This window comes from Onthophagus taurus, chromosome 11 (assembly GCF_036711975.1).
Source record: "Onthophagus taurus isolate NC chromosome 11, IU_Otau_3.0, whole genome shotgun sequence".
Classification (NCBI taxonomy): Eukaryota; Metazoa; Arthropoda; class Insecta; order Coleoptera; family Scarabaeidae; genus Onthophagus; species Onthophagus taurus.
This window is the reverse complement of record NC_091976.1, coordinates 23,937,717-23,956,304: the sequence shown is the minus strand read 5'-3', so window position 1 is coordinate 23,956,304 and position 18,588 is coordinate 23,937,717. Positions and strand designations below refer to the sequence as shown.

Here is an 18,588-nt window from a genome sequence, read left to right as displayed (position 1 = left end):
TCATGTTTTTCTTAAAAAAATCAAGGCCTACTATTTCACTTTTTAGGTGCTAAAAATTAAGAAATCATATTAGGAAATTTTTTACAAAAAATCTGAGTACACCACTGCATTAAGCGCCGTTTGAAATGGGCATATACCAAATTTCATCAAAAATGGTTACAACTTAACACCGTTACAGATAATGAAAAATATAATATTTGATCAATTAATTTCATCTGTAGCAAATGTAAATAGTTTTTGTATTATTGTCTGTATTTTATTGCCTTTTTTGTCATGGTTTACTAGGATCGGATCAAATAAATTCATAAAAAATGATATTTTTCAATTATCTGTAACGATTTTAATTTCTAACCATTTTTGATGAAATTAGATATTCCCATTTCAAAGGGCGCTTAATGGAGTGGTGTACTCAGACATTTTGTAAAAAATTTCCTAATATGATTTCTTCATTTTTGCACCTAAAAAGTGAAATATTATAGTAGTAGTGTCCTAGTAAAGTTTCCCCAAGAACTGAACCAGCCTGTATAATTTATGTAATGGTTATTCAGCGCTACATTGTTGTATATTTTTATTGAACTAGAAATATTCGAGTTTAGCCATCTTAAGAAAGGCACAGCTAAACTCGATTAAGTTCTTGATTTTATAGTAAGACTTGGTAAATTCGGAATTTCAATTAATAACTTTTCTTTTTCAATTCACTCTTTATCATAAATTTTTTGAAGCAATTTTTCAATGCGTTTATTAATATCTTTGGCTATAGGATTCTTTTTGATTAAATTTAATATGGATTTGAAGAATGCAACCAAAATTTTGCACTAGCCAATTTTATTTTATTAATTCCTTCAATAAGTTTTTAATAAAAATACCATACTTGTTATACAATGGTGAATTTATATAATATATATACAAAAAGAAAAGAAATATTTAATTAATATAAGTTATTAAATTGTGTGTTGTTTTCATTTCGTTTAAACTTTTCCAGTAATATGGAAAACACAATAAAAATAATATACAGAGTGAAAAAAAGGTTATTTGTTACACCTGTATATAAAAATGTATACATAAAAAGTGTTTAAACGTTCTAAACTTAACAAATACTCCGGTATCACATTTAAATCTTATCCCAGAACAAAGAAAAACAAAATCTTGAAAATACTCTGTAAAAATTTAAAAAAAAAATTTTACGAAAACGTAAATCTAAACTCTTCTTAATTTCTTCATCCTTTGAGCTTTCAATTTCTTTTCTTCTTCTTCACGTTGCATATCTTCTAAATCTTCTTTTATACCTAATAATTTAATAAAAATTTATTAATATCTATATATTAATATTATTTATATTAATTATTATTTATAAATTATTAATATTTATTTATTTTTAGCATTAATCTCACCGATTTTAGTACTTATACATTCTTCTCGCATTTGCTGAGCAAAAGTACTTTCCATATTATCAGTATCATCATCATCATCATATTGTTTATATCTCCGTTTATCATAACCAAAAATCTGTCCAATTATACTCGAGTAATCTTGCTCTTCATCTGGACCATCATCAATAAAATCATCCATTTCTGAATCGTAATCATCATCATCATCCAAAATCCGACCTAAAAAAAAATTTTTGTATTTATTTTTTTAATTTTTATTAATAACCAGGGTTATACACATAGAATGTCGTGAGCCATGTCATAAAAAATCGTGAGATGTTGAAATTTGTTTAGAAATCAGTTTAAAGTGATATAATTAAAAGGAAATAAAATATTACAGTTTAAGTGCTTTCTTTGCGCCATCTAGCGGCGAATACATGTAACTAATAGAGAAATTTACAGTAACCTACAATTCGAGTTGAAAATGCTATGATTTTACTTTGATTTTATTAACACTAATTATTATATTATTTTTGTAATAAAATCGTGAGAAGTACATGTCAAATCGTGAGATTAAAGGTAATATCATGAGATCTCACAATAAATCGTGAGACTTGGCAACCTTGTTAATAACTCACCTTTATTAACAACCAATGGTTTTCTTTTAACATCTTTCGATGGAAATTGTTTCTTTTTAACGTCCGGTGGTGGGAATTGTTTCGGTTTTAAATCCGAAGGGTGAAATTGTTTAGGTTTTAAATCTTTAGGAGGAAATTCTTTTGGTTTAATATCTTGCATTTTTTGAGGTCGAACATCCAATGGGCGTTTTTGTAAATCTTTAGAATTTAATTCTTTTCGTTTTCCATTTGTTAAACTTTGAATTGGTTTTTTTTCGCCGTTTCTATTAAGACTTGGTAAATTCGGATTTTTCATTAATAACTTTTCTCTTTCAATTCGTTCTTTATCATTAATTTTTTGAGGCAACTTTTCAACGCGTTTATTAATATCTTTGGCTATAGGATTCTTTTCTGATTGGATTTTAGGTGGATTTGAAGAAGGCAACGATGGTTTTGCAATAGGCACTTTGAATTCTGGTTTTTTTATGTTTTTGATATCGTTTGTTGGAGCCCCATTGACCGCTTGAGGCGGTTTTAAGATAGTATTTCGATTTTCAGGTTGAGGTTTTCCCCGAGATTCTTTTCTATCTCTCCATTCTTTTTCTTTTTCCATCTCTTTTTTCTGCTTTTTGGTTAAGAGGCGTTCTTCTTCTACTTTTTTGGGTTCTATTATTATTGGTTCATGTTGTTTTTTGGCAGCCAATTTCAATAAATCTTAAACAACATTAATTTAATAAAATAAAAAAATTATTAAAAAAAGGAAATTAAAATTACCATCAAAATTAACAGGAGGTGCAGCTTTAAACTTAGTTTTTTCTTTCTTCTTTTCATTTTCGTATTTAGGAGAAACTTCACTTCTTTCAGGTTCCAAGGATTCACTTGATTGATGTTTTCTTTTCCGCCTATGTGGTAAACTAGCTTCTAAACGCTCCCTTTCCAATGCAGCCATTACTTTTTCTTTAGTATTGCTTAAATTTGTGCTAACTTTTCGTTTTCCCATCGCAAATTTATCCTCCTCCGGCATTTTATTATATTTTTCCATCATTTTATTATACAAAGCTTCAGATTCTTTTGAAACATACCCGTAATCGTCTTCATCAGGCTGACTGGGCCCCACTAAAGTCACCGCGGTGTTATCCGCATCTTTAGCATCCTCAATAACCGCTTTATTAGCAGATTTTGTTCTTTTAAGCATTACACTAACGCGTCTTGTTGCTTTTTTATCATGCGAACGTAACTCCAATAATTTTTCTTTCCGTCGACGAGCTTCTTCCATTTTTTGCTTTTCTTCCGCCTCTTTTCTAGCTAAAAATTTTTGCACATTCACCGACACCGTCTTGTTGCGTTGTTCCTTTTTCGGCGGGGCGAATTTCGTCGAGTAATATTGAATCTAAAATAAATTCGGTAATTATGAAATTTCTAGAAGCCAATCTGGTAGTGATAAGGGTACAATTAATGACAATACCTGCTGTTTTGAGGACCCATTTTGTTTCGCTGTTTGTAGGACTTCGCCAAAGTCCATGATTGAGGTCAAAGTAAGGTTTTAAAGAATAAAATTTAACGTAAAATTGGATTTATGTGATGGAGTAGGATCCTTCTACGTCGTACATGTCAACTTGGTGAGGAAGGACTGAAATAATATGAAGTTGGGTAAATGTCATAAAATGTCAAAGGTGAAAATCCCTAGATTTTTTAATTATTAAAATTTATTTAAAATTTTTATAAATTATTAAAAATATTATTTAATATAAACAAATTGCTTTGAAATTTTGATTTAACATTCACAAAACATAAAATTGTAATAATAATATTAATGTGTATACTTGGTTGCATATACATCACAATAAAAAAATATTTTTGAGTTATTCATAACCACCCCCAAGGTTCCCATTCTGTTAAAGATCCTTTCTCTCCCATATCTAAGCCATTTAACACAATAACATCTTTTTCTTCTAAAGAGAAATCGAAAATATCAAGGTTTTCTTGCAAACGATTTTCATTTGAGCTTTTTGGAATTGCTCCAATTCCTTTATCAATGGCATGTCTTAATAAAATCTGAGCTGGAGACTTCTTGTACTTCAAAGCCATTTCTTTAACAGCTTCATTTTCGAACAAATTTGGAATTTCGATCCTAAAAAAATCAACAATATGAAACTGGGTGAACAATAAATAATTTTTTTACTTCTTGTTATTTTCTTCATAATAAGTTTTTAATCCCGGTGATCCTAATGGGCAATAAGCAACAACAACTATGTTATTTCTTTTGCAAAATTCGACCAATTCTTTTTGTTGTTGGTACAAATGAAGTTCTAATTGTAAACAAGACGGTTGTATTTTACAATTTTTTAATATGTTAATTATTTGTTCTTTATTAAAATTGGATACTCCAATCGATTTTGATAAACCTTTCTCGTAAATTTTTTCCATTTCCTTTAAATAAACTAAATAAGTAATCGACAGTTTTTATCAAAAACATTTTCACCTTCCATATTTCTAAATGATTAACATTTGGATCCATGACAACATCTTCCTTATTTTGCGGTACATTTTTTATCCCCAATGGGGAATGTAATAAATAAAGATCAACGTATGATAAATTCAAATTTGTTAAAGATTTTTGAAAATAATTAAACACTTTTTCTTTGTACATAGCTATAGGTGGCAATTTTGTTGTCACAAATAAATCATTACGATTTATTTTATCACTTGATAACCATTCGTTTAAAACTTTTCCTATTATTTTCTCATTATCATATAATAAAGCAGTGTCTAAATGGCGATATCCAATGTTTAATGCTAAATTTAACGCTTTTTCTAATACATCTTCAGTTGCCTACAAATAAATTATTAATGAATTAACATTTAAAATTACTAAAAAATTACCTGCCATGTTCCTAATCCCAAAGCAGGCATTGTTTTGCCGCAATAAAGACTTAAATATTTCATATTTTACTTAAAAAAAAACTTCTTTTTTACACTATGTCTTACAAATCACAAAATTACATCAGATAGTTATCCAATTCAGTTCATTACATACAAAGTTCAGCACTTTATCTTTCAGGGTCAACAAATAAAACCATTTTAATGATAAAAAATTTAATCTAAACAGTCTTTATTTATTTATACAATCATTTAATTTTAATTTTTAAGCGTTTTTTCTAAACATCACCTGTTTGTTAAAAACCCTGTATTTAAATCAACGTCTTTCACACCTAACACATCATTTAAATACTCTAATCTTTCCTCTCCATAAATCAATGCCTTCCATTCGTTGAGATTCACAATTGCGACTTTATAGCCTAACATTTCTAAGTGACGAATCTTCATTTGTGCGCTTCCTCGGAATTGAACAACGCCTTTGGTATAAGCGCGAGGTTGTAAAATAAAAATTGCAACTCTAAAAAACAATTTTTTTTAACTTAACTTAATTTTAAATTAACTTTATACCTTGTAGTTGAGTTTTCAACGTTTGTTAATTGCCTTTTATTATCTAAATACACCACAAAATCAGCTCTATACCCATATGGAAGTGTAACATTACTGCTTATGATGTCTTTGTAATTCGCTAATTGAAAAAGGCTGTCCATTACGGTTTTATGATAAACACGATCATTATCACCTATAAAATTAATTCATTAAATCATGCGTTTGTAATAAACTTAATTTTTTACGTTTCTCATTTCTTAATTGGACGTATTTTTGATGAAACCACGGGACGTTTGCTTCGGGATAATCAAGGCAAACAGATCGATTTAATCGCATCATACACTGTCGAACTCTCAATGGGTATGTATCCTTAAAATTTGACTAAGAACTAGAACATTATTATAACTGTTAATAAAAAGGGTTAATCTCACCTTAAAATAACAAGTTTCTAATTCGATATCGATTTTCTCTAAAAATTGTTCGTTAAAAATTTGTTTGATAAATGATTGAGGTAAAGCATTAAAAAAGGCTAAAGCTAAACATGCTTGTAAATAGGAGAGTCCGCCCAATCTTTCTTGGTCTCTAAAAATTATAAAATTTAATAAAACAAAATTAAATTCATATTAATTCGGGTTGTGGGATTTTTATAAGCAGTTTTTTTTAGTTTTAAAAACGTATTTTATTTATTAACAGTAATTAAAATTACACCCGCTAGATGTCGGCAATGTTAAGCTTGCAATAAAGTCCCTAGATTTACAAAGCACCGCGGTTTGCCGCCATTTTGGCTTGAAAGTCAAGCGGGAAATTTAAAACTATGTCGTTCTATTGATAACATTACGCCAAACCTCCTTTCTTTTTTCTCGTGGTACTCTTAAGAGCCCTTGTTACTGCTATTTTTGCAATTCCAAAGGCAACAAGACGGCAATATTTTTGTAAATACGTGGTGAGATGCAGTGACAAGTTGTCAACCGCCATTTTGGCTCGAAAACAAGCGTCATGAACCGACTTTAGCTTGCAAATCGTGTGATGGGTCAATTGGTGTGCAGAATTTCTCCTAAACTGGAAGTCGAATAATCAAATTTCGAGAACAATTACTTTCTAAACTCAAAAACTAGGGAACTAGAATTTTCAAAAAATGTTCATTTTTGGCAAAATGGTGCCGATTTTACCTGAAATGTCATATTTATTGATAAAAACTTATTGTAAAAATGGTTGTAAGAGAGACAAGTTTAAGTATATGGAAAAAAGGCTACGTACTTCCCTAGAGTAAGATACAAATTCATAAAAAAAAAATTTTTGTGGGAGTTGTGCGCACAAATTGGAACAATGTAATTTTTAGAAAGAGACGTTTTAATCAGCGATTCCTGCACATTTGTCCTTTCTGATGGTTATTCTCTTCTTCTCATTGGTCATGGAGTAAAAAAGATCCTGTTTTTAATGCTTTGATTGTAACTTTGATTGTTACAATGAGGTTGCTAAAGACAAACCTGATATAAATAAAGTTGTATTCAATAAAAAAAGTGCTATTGGAGTTGAACTTGATTATTATCTGCAGTGTCCAACACCTAAAAGAGATACTAAATTCCTGTGAATGGTGGAGTACTAAGTAATAGTAATATCAATGTTTTTAACCCATTGACTGCCATTTTTTTTTAAATTGTAGTTTATCAAGTGGTTACGTTAAAATTTAAAATCCCCAAATGCGGATCGTGGCAGTTAATGGGATAATATCCGGTCAAAGCCGGATATTTGGTAACCATACGCTATCCGACCGGATTTTAAAAAAATGGCCGGATAGTTACCGGATATCCGTTCCACCACTATTTTTTATCATCTATACTTGCAAATATATTTTATGCACTTCGTAAACACTACTCGTTTTTAACTTTCGCGGTTAAAATGTACGAAAAGCAAACTAAATGTCTAACTAATGTCAAACTGATGTCAAACTAATGTCAAAATACCTATATGTATATATACAGGTGTTTCTGTAAGTCGTGGCATAATTTTAATAAAATGATGATTCGTGTAAACATTTTTGGTCTAAACCCATAAATGCTTAAGATTCTCTTAAATATTTTCAACATTGTTTGTCTTAAAAATAAAATTTGGCAAATAATGCAATGTTATGATGAGAAATCCTTTAAAATGACTTTTGAAAGTAGGCAACCACGGGATCAATGCTATACAGGTGTCCACAATAAAACTTTTTTATTATGTCATAAAAAACCTTTAAATTTTATAACTGATTTCATTTTAAATACATTTTTCATTGCAATTATTTTCTGTCAATGGATTCTCATTATACACAGTCTAAAATACATTTTAAACAAAAAGAAACAACATTTTTTTTTTAATTTATAGGTGGCATAGCCCTTAATATTAAAATTTCTTAAATTTGAAAAAAAATTACCTTATTAAAACGTTGGTGGTTGCCTCAAAAAACTTTTCTGAATTCTTGGGAATATATCCTAAAAAATAACATAAAAACAAAATTCTTTCGACGTTGAATCCAAGAAGATTCATTCCATTTTTAACAACATAATCCGTCATTATATCCATAATATTCGGTAATAAAGTACCTGTTGTGTATAAGCAATAACATAGTCCTAAAATAGTTTGTGAAGATACATTTTCATCGAATTTTTTCCATAAATCAGTATAATTTTGGATATTTTCTCGAGCCATAGCTGCTTTTAACAGTAAAATAGATTCCGAACTATTAGCGTTTTCCTTGAAATTATTTGTAACGTGATCCAAAACGTTATTAATCCTTTCCACTAAATGTTTCGTTAACAATACATTTTCTTCTTTAGCGTATTCTAAGCTTTGTGAAATATTTATACAGTCGATTGGGTTAAATTGATCTTTAAATTCTTCCATGCGATCGATAACTTTATTGATCATTTCAATGTCACGACAGTAAATTAAATGAAACGAAGCGATACTTGAAAAATAACAAGGTGTATGTCCGATTAATCCTTCGTTAAATTCCGTTTTTAAAAGACTTAAAAGTTTTCTTTCGCATTCAACGTGTCGAAAATTATCGGTTATTTCTTCAAAATTAAGATAACTGTGACAAACTCTTAATAAATTCGATTTGACAAAATTTTCGTCATCTAAACAGATTAAAATTTTATTCCAAACTGTTTTACATAAATTAAGATCGTTCGATTTGGCGATTAACATGATTTTTTGTAACTCCAACATTGTGCATCCATCTAAATCATAATCTAGGTATTTTCGGATGGTTTTGCGAATGTTTAATCGTTGAGATGGGGATGTAAAATACATAACGCAGGCTAATAATCTTAATCTTATATCTAAGAGTGGGGATAAATCTTCTTCTAGTTGTAGTAAATATTTACTCGCTGTTCTTTGTAGTTCATTTAATATATCACCGGGTTCATGTAATTTATTAAAAACATCATAAACCATTAATAATTCTTGGACGTTTAATAAATGCACGTGGCCTTTTAACAATTTTAAACAATCTACTAATAATTGAAGATTTTCATGTTTCCAGAAAGGAAAGTTTAAAAATGTTGCAGTTCTAATGATACATTTATAATTATTATGATTTAAATGTCCTTTAATGATAAGTTCATACACTTTTTTCTTGTATTTTAAAAGAATTTCATTTGGTACAAGAACTGCTATTGTAGCTAAACATTTATTTATATTTACTAAGTCATCAACAGTAACAATGTTATCAATTTCTTTATAAATAATAGGAATATATTGTTGAGTAGCATAATAAAAAGATAAATCATCCTTTTTATATAATCCAGACATAAATCTTGATAAATTGTCCATAGAAAAGTTTTCGGTAAAAAACTTCTTATTAAACTCAATAATTAAATTCTGAAACATTTCGCTTTTAATGCAGAAACCGATTTTATTCAAAAAATAAACTAAATAACTCAACTGCTCCACGTTAAACTTACTCCTATTATCATTAATCAACATCACAAATTCTTTAAAAACATCATTTTCAAACAACAAATTCGTATAATCATTATTCATTTGTAAAAAAATCGTTTCATCCACATACGCATTATTTCTTGAGATATTAACATGATGATACATTCGTTGTAAATCCCAAAACGTTACAACCAACTGAGTTAAATGACTCACCATAAGTTGATCTTTATCATTTTTTACAATACTTAAAGCAGCCCCAATCGACGCACATTCATTAATCTGTTTCATTAACTCATCCTTTAAATCGGGATACAAAATTTGCCTCTCATAATCGGGTTGTTGATATATTTCTTCATAAACTTCGTTTGATATTTTTAATTCCGTTTCGAAATCAAACTCGTAATCATCATGAGTGTATCGTTTATTACTAATTGTATTATTATTATTGATTGAAGATAGTTTATTAGTTACAAAACTACTCTTTGTGACAAGACCATCGATGAAAACGTGCCTTTTTTGGATTAATTGTAACTTCGGAACTTCTAAAGAGGTAAAATGTTGATACAAACACTTCGTTCGACGCGAATAATTAAATATATTCGATAATTTCATTTTGAAACTATTTTCATCTTTGCACTTTGATAAATTAAGGTTAGAATTTTTTCGTTGAGGTTAGTTTATTTTGACATCTGTCACATGTTAATTTCTAGGTTAACTTTTTGCGCGGGAATTAATTAAAATGTTAAGAAACGTGGAAATTAAAGCGAAATTACGCGATTTAAAAGGTTTAAAAGAAAAAATTAAAAAGTTAACCGATTCAGATGGTGTTTTAATACATCAACATGATACGTTTTTTAAAGTTTCCCAAGGAAGATTAAAATTGCGACAATTTCAGGTTAAAATAAACAAATTTTTGGTGAATTTTTATTTTAAAATTACATTTTAGAATGGTGATGCTGAGATAATTTCTTACAATCGCCCCGATGATGAAGGTCCAAAATTATCTTCGTTTGAAAAGTGTGATATTAAAGCTGAAAATGTGGATGGTTTAAAAATCGTTTTATCTCATGCTTTGGGTGTTTTTGGAGTGGTTAAGAAAACTCGAGAATTGTATTTAGTGGGACAAACTAGAATTCATTTAGATAGTGTTGATGAATTGGGGAATTTCGTTGAATTAGAGGTGGTTTTGAAACCGGAACAATCCCTTGAAGAGGGAAATTTAATTTGTAACGATTTGATGGGGAAATTGGGGATTGAAGATGGTGATTTGCTCAAAGGGGCTTATAGAGATTTATTAGAAAATAAGTAAGTTTTGAAATGATTTATATTTATTAATTATACTCCATTATAACTTTTAATGGTTGTATAAATAAATTATTTACTAGCCCGGAAGTTTTCTAACAAATATTCCCAATCCTTGAGACATAAACTGAGAATGACACATCTTATAACACACCAATAGGAATCTTTATGTCAGGTTCTAAAGAGGTAAAATGTTGATACAAATTCTTCGTTCGACGCGAATAATTAAATATATTCGATAATTTCATTTTGAAACTATTTTCGTCTTTGCACTTTGATAAATTAAGGTTAGAATTTTTTCGTTGAGGTTAATTTATTTTGACATCTGTCACATGTTAATTTTTAGGTTAACTTTTTACGCGGGAATTAATTAAAATGTTAAGAAACGTGGAAATTAAAGCGAAATTACGCGATTTAAAAGGTTTAAAAGAAAAAATTAAAAAACTAACCGATTCAGATGGTGTTTTAATACATCAACATGATACGTTTTTTAAAGTTTCCCAATGAAGATTAAAATTAGAAATTTGTGTTTGATGTTCTGTTTAAAAAATTCATAGGTTTTGGAGATATAAGCCTCTTTAGGGATAATAACCAAACCTGCAATCAAATCTTTATTATTAACTTTTTGTTTTAAAATTTTAACATCCTTCAAAGTGACTGAAGTTCTATTTTTGGAAATTTTATTAGCTATTGGAATGATATTAGTGAAGTCTCTATGAATATCATTAACAAGAGGTAAATCTCTGTGAATCTGTGACTCTAAAGTGATTGCCAGCTCACATTATTAATCTTCCTAGGGAAAGCAAATTTGTGGCGTAAGTTAAAAATGTTGATCTCTTTATCTGTGAATAGGTACATTGAAATTAATAACATCGATCTTTTTAACATGGAAAAACTTCTTAGGAGATCTCTTTGAAGAGTTGTCACTTATATTATAATCAGAAATGAGTATAGAATTTGCGCATGACTCTTATTGTAGGAAAGATATCGATATTTTTAATGTTTCTTTGGCTACTTCGTTAATGTTTTGTATTGTTGTTTAAATAAGTAACAATAATTTTTATATGCTTTTTATTTGTATTTTTTTGTTGGAGAGTTGGTTTTAATTTTAATTTTGTTTTCTCTTTAATCCACACTACTATTTTTTTGTTGTACTCTTAAGAGATTTATTAGAAAATAAGTAAGTTTTGAAATGATTTATATTTATTAATTATACTCCGTTATAACTTTTAATGGTAGTATAAATAAATTCTTTACTAGCTGGGAAGTATTCTAACAAATATTCCCAATCGTTGAGACATAAACTGAGAATGACACATCTTATAACACACCGATAAGAATATTTATGTCGTGTTCCTCTTAATAACCCAGCTTCAATTCCAAAAGATGCTCCTTTTTTCAACCAAATTATATTGGCATCTTTTCCAATTTTGTTATCATCCAAAACGGTTACTTGCCCATGATACAAAAAATACATACAAGAATCAATAGCTCCAGCGTATTGTATAAATTGTCCGCCTAAATAAACGCGACTATCCAATTTTTGAACAACTTGTCGAAGGAAATCTTCATGGCATGAACCAAATACATCCGATTTATAAAGAAGAAAGGCGTAAGCGTGGTTATAAAGAGCGTCTTTTAAATACGGCGTTGCATTTTTTACTAAATTTGGGAAGTATTCTCCTTGATGTATAAACCAAAACGTTTTTACATAATTTAAAGCTTGATCTTTTATTGCAACGGATGCATTTTCGTAGTTTAAGAATTTGTGTAGGTGATCATACAGGTGGAAATACCTACATTTAATAACAAACCATTCGTAAAATGTTGAGAAAGTTCGTGCGGATAAAACGCAAAATAAATAGTTCATCACCAACATCATTATCGTGAACATTACATAAGTATTAGCGCAAATTGGGTAATATAAATATTGTAGCATTTGCGCGTAAGTTTTTACTAATATAAACATGTAGCGTATATAAAGAGAAAATTTTTTGTTTGGGGGTAAATCGAAGATTTCTCGACAACTCGGTACATGCACGTTGATGTTTACCTCCATATAGCACATAAAACTCATCATAAAAACGCAACATTGAAGAAACGTAATTAACCAACCAAAAATATGAACCATCCGGTACCAAAATAAATTTGGGAGGAATCCCGTTCGTATTTTTAATAAATAATCGTTGAATAAAAAGATTCTTAACAATTTTGGAAACCTCAAAATAAGGAAAATTATCATTGTTGGATATCTAGCTGTGGGTATGTGAAAAACAATTAGATCAAAAGGCCATACAGTAAATAATCGAATCCAATTCGAAAATGTATTCTTTCTATTTTTCTTCCTAATGGCCGTTAAATCGCGTATTTTAAATCCGTATTTATTTAATACCGATGTACGATCCAACATTATTATTTCAACGGCGAAAGCGACATCACAAAAACATTGAATCGAATAAACCCAAGTTGAAAAATCCATGACTGTTAATTGATACATATCTGTTAAAACTCCGATATAACAAGGAAAAAATAAATAAGTTTTTGCGATTATATTCGATAAACGCGTATTTATCGACGTTGTCCCCATCATAAGTGGTACAGTAGCACTACTAATTTCTTTCATCCTCTTTAATTTCTTTAAAAACGCTTCCTCAGGATTCATTTTAATATAAAACAAACATCTATTGCGATATTTTTTGTATTCCTTTTCTAAATCGGGATAAAACATAATCTTTTGATTCCAAATTTTCGTTTTTACCTTCAAAATTTGTACGTTAGTCACTGCGATTACGCTAACTTTTAACCTGGTGAAATCTTCATCGGTTAAATTTCCATATAAACTCGAATTACCAAGCGAAGCCAACTTAGTCCCATCAGCGGCGATAACCTCCCCCATCCCATCAAGAAGAATATACAACTCATCATCAATATCGTTTATAGTTTGAAGAAATCCTTTTTTAATCACAACATCGATCGAAACGTGTTTCAACATACTTCGATAAAACTTCTTAAAATCTTTACCAAAAAGACTTTTTTCATTATAAAAAAATTTCGAAAAATATTCCTCCAAAACGTCGGCTTTTAAAACGGGGTTAAACGGCGCGACGAATTTCGACATTCTCATGTGATTTCTTCGTTCCCAGCGTAACTTTTGCGTATCAATCATCGTTTTCGTTAGTTTCGGGCTGCGTACGGTTTGATTTAACCAACGTTTCAAATGTTGCATTGAAATTTGGGTTTCGATTAAATCGGTATCGCGAAACGAAAAGTAAGTAAAAATCCTACAAAAAATCATTACGTTTATGTAAAGCGAAAACACCTTCACCAAAGCTAGAACCATAAAAGAATGAGTCGATTTTATCGAGTACCCAATAAAGTGTCGATCGGTCATTAAAGAAGTTAAAACCCAAAGTAGGTACCAATGGGCGTCGAATAAGGTTATTTTATTTTTGTAGTGTGATGAGGCCAATAAAGAATGATCGTTACATTTAAATCCAATTAATGTTAAGTTGTTTGTGAGATAATTATTTTCATTTTCAGTTATGTTACATTCTAACAAAAATAACGTGCAAGCTAGGATGTTGGTTAAAATCAAAATTAATGGGATGTACAAGATCGTTGTTTTTCGATTCGTGGGTTTTAATATATCATTTTTGCAATAATTCAAAAATTGGATGTAACGGTGTAATTGAAGCAATCGCGATGAATTAAAAAAAACTTCCGTAATAACGGAATATTTATAAAAATATCTAACTGGTAGTATTCCTAATAAATCGATTAATAATCCGTGAGTTATATAATGAACCGATGTTTTTAATGGGTGCGTTACTAAAACACCATTTTCTTGATAATAACCAACGTGCAAGCGGACATAAACATCAATTAATGCGGTTACATCGAGGAAAATAAGATAAAATTTTGACTTCGATTTTAGTATGGGGACACAAAATGATCCCAAACATGATAAGACAGCGAAAAAAATCCTTTGTGATTCCCAAAAATACAAAAATTTACCTTCCGGGTGAAAAGTTACTTTCATTAAAAAAAATCGTATAAAACTAAACATTAATAACGAATCGAACGGATGATAATAATCATATTCTTCAAAGCTCCCAATCACATTGACATTTCTAAATACTTTAAAACTCCAAGGTTTAGTAATATTAATGAGCATTGATTTAATTCTTATTTCTTGATGATTAAACTCGCCGAGATTATATAAACCTGATTTAATATCGTTGGAATTATTAATAATCTCGTTAATTTCTAACCATTTATCCCATTTTCGCTTTAAAATCGAAAGAAAATCACTCTTCAATATTATAATAACCACACAATTCGCTCTACATATAACGGTGTGTATTGAAGGCGTCTTAAAAATATTTTCTATTAAATTTAGCTCCGATGGGACATCAATATATTTCATAAAATCCCCATCACGGTGGAACACATCGCAACTTCCCTCTTTAAGGATATAAATCGCGTCGGCGACATCTCCAGCTTGAATTATAATTTCATCGGAAGGATAAAGTCTTATATGTGCGTTTCTTGAAATTTCCAACAAAACATCTTCATCGAAAATCGACAAACACGTCGCTTTTTCGATATTATCTAAAACTAAACTGCAAATAACATCACCTTTGAAGTGTTTTGAGTAATAGATATTAAATTTCGAATCGTAGAAATGAAGAGTTGCGTTATCTAAAAATTGGGCTGTTAAATAATTTTGCAATCTATCGTAGGTTAAATTAAGTTTGTGTTCGCTAACAAGTTGCATCAATTGGAAACTAATCTCTTGCACATCCAAGATGTTTTTCTCATACAAAATTATTGATGCGCAAATTCCTGAAGTTATCCAAACCCACAATCCTACAATAACATATTTCGATATAATAAAAATCCAATGATCTGGCGATGTTATCCCGGGCACACTACTTGCATAAAAGAAAGCATTAACAAAAATTTCTATTGGATTCACCTTCAAAGTATCATCACAATAATAACTCATTATAAAATAAAGCAGGTAAATCCAATAAAATCGAGTTAAAGTTAAAATTAATAACCACGATAGTAATAAATTAGATTTATAATTTTTTTGTTGATCAGTAACGTATCTAACTAATCTTATTATTTTCAGCAGCCGATTAACGTGCATCAAAACGATACTTTTATTATTTAACTTAAATAAAAAAATTGGTGTAAAAATCTCCATTGGGAACGAAGCTATCACCGCTAACCAAAAAGAAACAGTTTGAAACCGAGCAATAACATTATCTTTATAATTATAACAATACCCACTTCGATTTTTAATGCTCGTACTCAAAATAACAAGAATATCGAACCAAAAAATTGCTGTCGCAATATTTTTTAACGGCATATACCAAGATGACATCTTTTCTAACACAAAAGCCGTATAAGGCATTGCAATTAATAATAAAATCGTAAATGTCATTACGACTCCTTCCCAAATATAAGCCCCAATAGAATTTGGTTGAATTAACATTGGAAAGGTACGTTTTATAAACAACCTTTCTTTATGTGTCGACAACCTATCATCAATCGCTAAAGTATCGAGATACAAAGCCGTAAATATTTTCATATCAAAATATTTCAATTTAAATTCATTAACTAAATGAATATTTTGAAATTCGTGTTGTAAAACCGAATTTTTATTGGAAGACATCAATCGGTGGAGAGTGTTTTTTAACCAACTCGTTGAAACGTATCTACTTTGCCTATCCTTGCTATTTCCATCGTGGTTTTCCCACAAAGATTTCAATTCCATTGCGTTTCTGTATCGTTTTCGCACCAATTTTCTCATAAACGTTTGTTCTTGTGTAAATTTAGATAATTCCCTTTGAAAATGTTTCATTTTTAACACGTAAAATTCGCAATAAGTTTTACATTGGACAACGGTCGTCGATTTATAACTGGTAAACAACGTGCTATCACCGATGCATGTACCGGAAGTAAATTGAAAAAGTGGCGTGATACCATCCACGTCCGATAAGACTTGGATTACACCTCGAACTAAATACATCATTTTATTTTTGTGTTGATTTAATCTATAAACATATTCCCCCGGAAAATAATATCTCACTTCAATCGCTTGGGAGATATGTCTCAAAAAAACGTAATTCATCCTCCTAAACATCCTTGAATGTATAAAAGCGGGGTAAGCTATATTGCACTGAATAAAGCTCCCTATAGTTGGGGGTAAAATTTTTAAACAATCCGTAGTACTTTCATACCCACCCCTTTGCTTCCAAAATTCCTCAAAGATATCATTTGTGTTATTCACCAACCAACTCATATTTCCATAACTTAAAAATCTTTGCATAGCCGTTGAATAACGCTGCCTAAACTCAACCCTTTGAGTATAACCATTAACGGCTCCCACCACAAAAGCAGCCATGCGCGCATTAGCAAAATACAACGAAACAATAACTCCTATCAACATAAATAATTCCCAAGTAACATCTCCAGGAACATCACTTTTTCCTCCACTTATTAAATTTAACGTTATATTTTCAAAAAGAACCGAAGCATCATACGGGCCAATTTTGATCTCATAAATAAGCAATCTGCAGTTGTAATATAACGCTTGAGTTAACGTTGTAACAAAAAAAGCTGTAAAAAGCAATTGTATCGCAACAACTAATCCAGGTTTTGTTAAATATTTCCCCGTTGATGAGATAAAACTAAACACACGAACGACTTTTAACGACCTGGTAACCCGAAAAACGCAATAAACGTTTCGTTCTCGTTGAGTTTCAGTTGGGATAATAAGATGCACCGGTAGTAACGATATGATTTCGAAAATTACCGTTAATTTTGATCGGAACCCCAAATTCACCTCGGGAATATTCAATTTTGGAACGCATAAGCACGAAAGGTACAAAACAATATCAATGCCGAATATTACGTCAATTACGATGAATAAAGCTAAAACAATACAAAGTAATTATTATTGGAGTTATGAGAAGATATAATTGAGTACTTACGAACGTCTCTTTCATAACAAGCACTACGTATTGATCGATAAAGACTTTCTAAGACGCTAAAAACACTTCCCGCTATTATAATTGTACACCAAACTGATTCACAAGAGATCATTAACGCTCTTTTCCATATTGAAGCTGCTTCTTTTACATATTGAGGTTGAAAATCATATGATCCTTTTATATTTCTTGAATATTCAGATTCACTCATTTTTTTTTTATGGTAATTTGAAGTGACAAATATTTATTGAAAAAAAATTAAGTTGCTATGGTTGTAATGTTTAGTTAATATGTTGAGTGCTACATTTACAACCAATCATCAACCAATACAAGACTAACACGACAATATATAGCTTTAAAGAACTAAAAGTACTATTTTTAAAAGGCTAAAAACAGCTTTTCAAAGACTATATACAGTTTGTAGAAGGTTACTGGCTGTTTGTAAAAGCTGCTACTGCTCGCAAATGATTAGACACTGCTAATGGAAGACTTGATGATGCTTGTTGAAGACGTAGAAGAGTAGGTACAGTTTGTAGATAATTATGTAGAGACAGTTGGATCCGGAGTAGGTATGGGCATCAGTGGACCAAATAGCCGCATTAAATGGCTCCTCAGCTCGGACATAACCATTTTTCAATCAGAAATTCTTTCTACAAACTTCTGCATCGTTTTGAACCTAGAAAAAGGGACAGAAAGGTGCATCGATAAACATTTTCACGGACAGTCGGGCCGTCCTAACGGCAATTCAGTCTTACACAATACTAAGGTTCATCAAGGACCTATATTTACCCTAACCCTTCGAAGGGCTTAAGTTAATAATAATAATGACTAGTTTTGTTCAACTCTATTGGTTTCAAACTTGATAGTTATTTCTGACTGATAAACGGTGATATATTCAATGTATATTGTTCGGTTAAAATACTTTAAGTAGATGTTTAATAAATAATTAAA

The 18,588-nt window shown here is 30.1% G+C and overlaps 5 protein-coding genes across 8 annotated transcripts; 1 reads left to right on the top strand and 4 right to left on the bottom strand.

Moving 5' to 3' along the window:
* Nucleotides 1-808: 808 nt before the first annotated feature.
* LOC111414014 (protein SPT2 homolog) lies at nucleotides 809-3,623 on the bottom strand. Its single transcript, XM_023045160.2, has 5 exons — nucleotides 3,450-3,623; nucleotides 2,759-3,374; nucleotides 2,006-2,698; nucleotides 1,392-1,607; nucleotides 809-1,286 (listed from the first exon to the last, which is right to left on the bottom strand). Exons 1-5 carry the CDS (start codon nucleotides 3,504-3,506, stop codon nucleotides 1,198-1,200), a joined length of 1,671 nt encoding a protein of 556 aa, XP_022900928.2. The 5' UTR covers nucleotides 3,507-3,623; the 3' UTR covers nucleotides 809-1,197.
* A 47-nt stretch (nucleotides 3,624-3,670) lies between these two features.
* On the bottom strand, nucleotides 3,671-5,005 carry LOC111414012 (aldo-keto reductase family 1 member A1-like). The gene is made up of 4 exons (XM_023045158.2): nucleotides 4,868-5,005; nucleotides 4,467-4,817; nucleotides 4,167-4,414; nucleotides 3,671-4,115 (listed from the first exon to the last, which is right to left on the bottom strand). Exons 1-4 carry the CDS (start codon nucleotides 4,928-4,930, stop codon nucleotides 3,851-3,853), a joined length of 927 nt encoding a protein of 308 aa, XP_022900926.1. The 5' UTR covers nucleotides 4,931-5,005; the 3' UTR covers nucleotides 3,671-3,850.
* A 74-nt stretch (nucleotides 5,006-5,079) lies between these two features.
* Nucleotides 5,080-9,946, bottom strand: LOC111414011 (FAST kinase domain-containing protein 1, mitochondrial). 2 transcript variants are annotated; one of them, XM_023045155.2, is made up of 5 exons: nucleotides 7,824-9,946; nucleotides 5,842-5,992; nucleotides 5,656-5,791; nucleotides 5,432-5,603; nucleotides 5,080-5,381 (listed from the first exon to the last, which is right to left on the bottom strand). In XM_023045155.2, the coding sequence occupies exons 1-5, from the start codon at nucleotides 9,944-9,946 to the stop codon at nucleotides 5,150-5,152; spliced, it is 2,814 nt and encodes a 937-aa protein (XP_022900923.2). In that variant the 3' UTR covers nucleotides 5,080-5,149. The 2 variants fall into 2 exon arrangements, with proteins under 2 accessions (XP_022900923.2, XP_022900925.2); XM_023045157.2 differs by having other exon boundaries at nucleotides 5,656-5,779.
* LOC111414013 (uncharacterized) lies at nucleotides 9,804-10,721 on the top strand. Of its 2 annotated transcripts, none has more exons than XM_071199709.1 (3): nucleotides 9,804-9,884; nucleotides 10,045-10,229; nucleotides 10,281-10,721. In XM_071199709.1, exons 2-3 carry the CDS (start codon nucleotides 10,074-10,076, stop codon nucleotides 10,641-10,643), a joined length of 519 nt encoding a protein of 172 aa, XP_071055810.1. In that variant the 5' UTR covers nucleotides 9,804-9,884; nucleotides 10,045-10,073; the 3' UTR covers nucleotides 10,644-10,721. The 2 variants fall into 2 exon arrangements, with proteins under 2 accessions (XP_071055810.1, XP_022900927.2); XM_023045159.2 differs by lacking the exon at nucleotides 9,804-9,884 and adding an exon at nucleotides 9,904-9,985.
* Nucleotides 10,722-11,817: 1,096 nt separating this feature from the next.
* LOC111414027 (uncharacterized) lies at nucleotides 11,818-18,586 on the bottom strand. Of its 2 annotated transcripts, XM_023045175.2 has the most exons (3): nucleotides 18,393-18,586; nucleotides 17,641-18,313; nucleotides 11,818-17,581 (listed from the first exon to the last, which is right to left on the bottom strand). In XM_023045175.2, exons 2-3 carry the CDS (start codon nucleotides 17,846-17,848, stop codon nucleotides 11,847-11,849), a joined length of 5,943 nt encoding a protein of 1,980 aa, XP_022900943.2. In that variant the 5' UTR covers nucleotides 17,849-18,313; nucleotides 18,393-18,586; the 3' UTR covers nucleotides 11,818-11,846. The 2 variants fall into 2 exon arrangements, with proteins under 2 accessions (XP_022900943.2, XP_022900942.2); XM_023045174.2 differs by having other exon boundaries at nucleotides 17,641-18,586.
* Nucleotides 18,587-18,588: the final 2 nt, after the last annotated feature.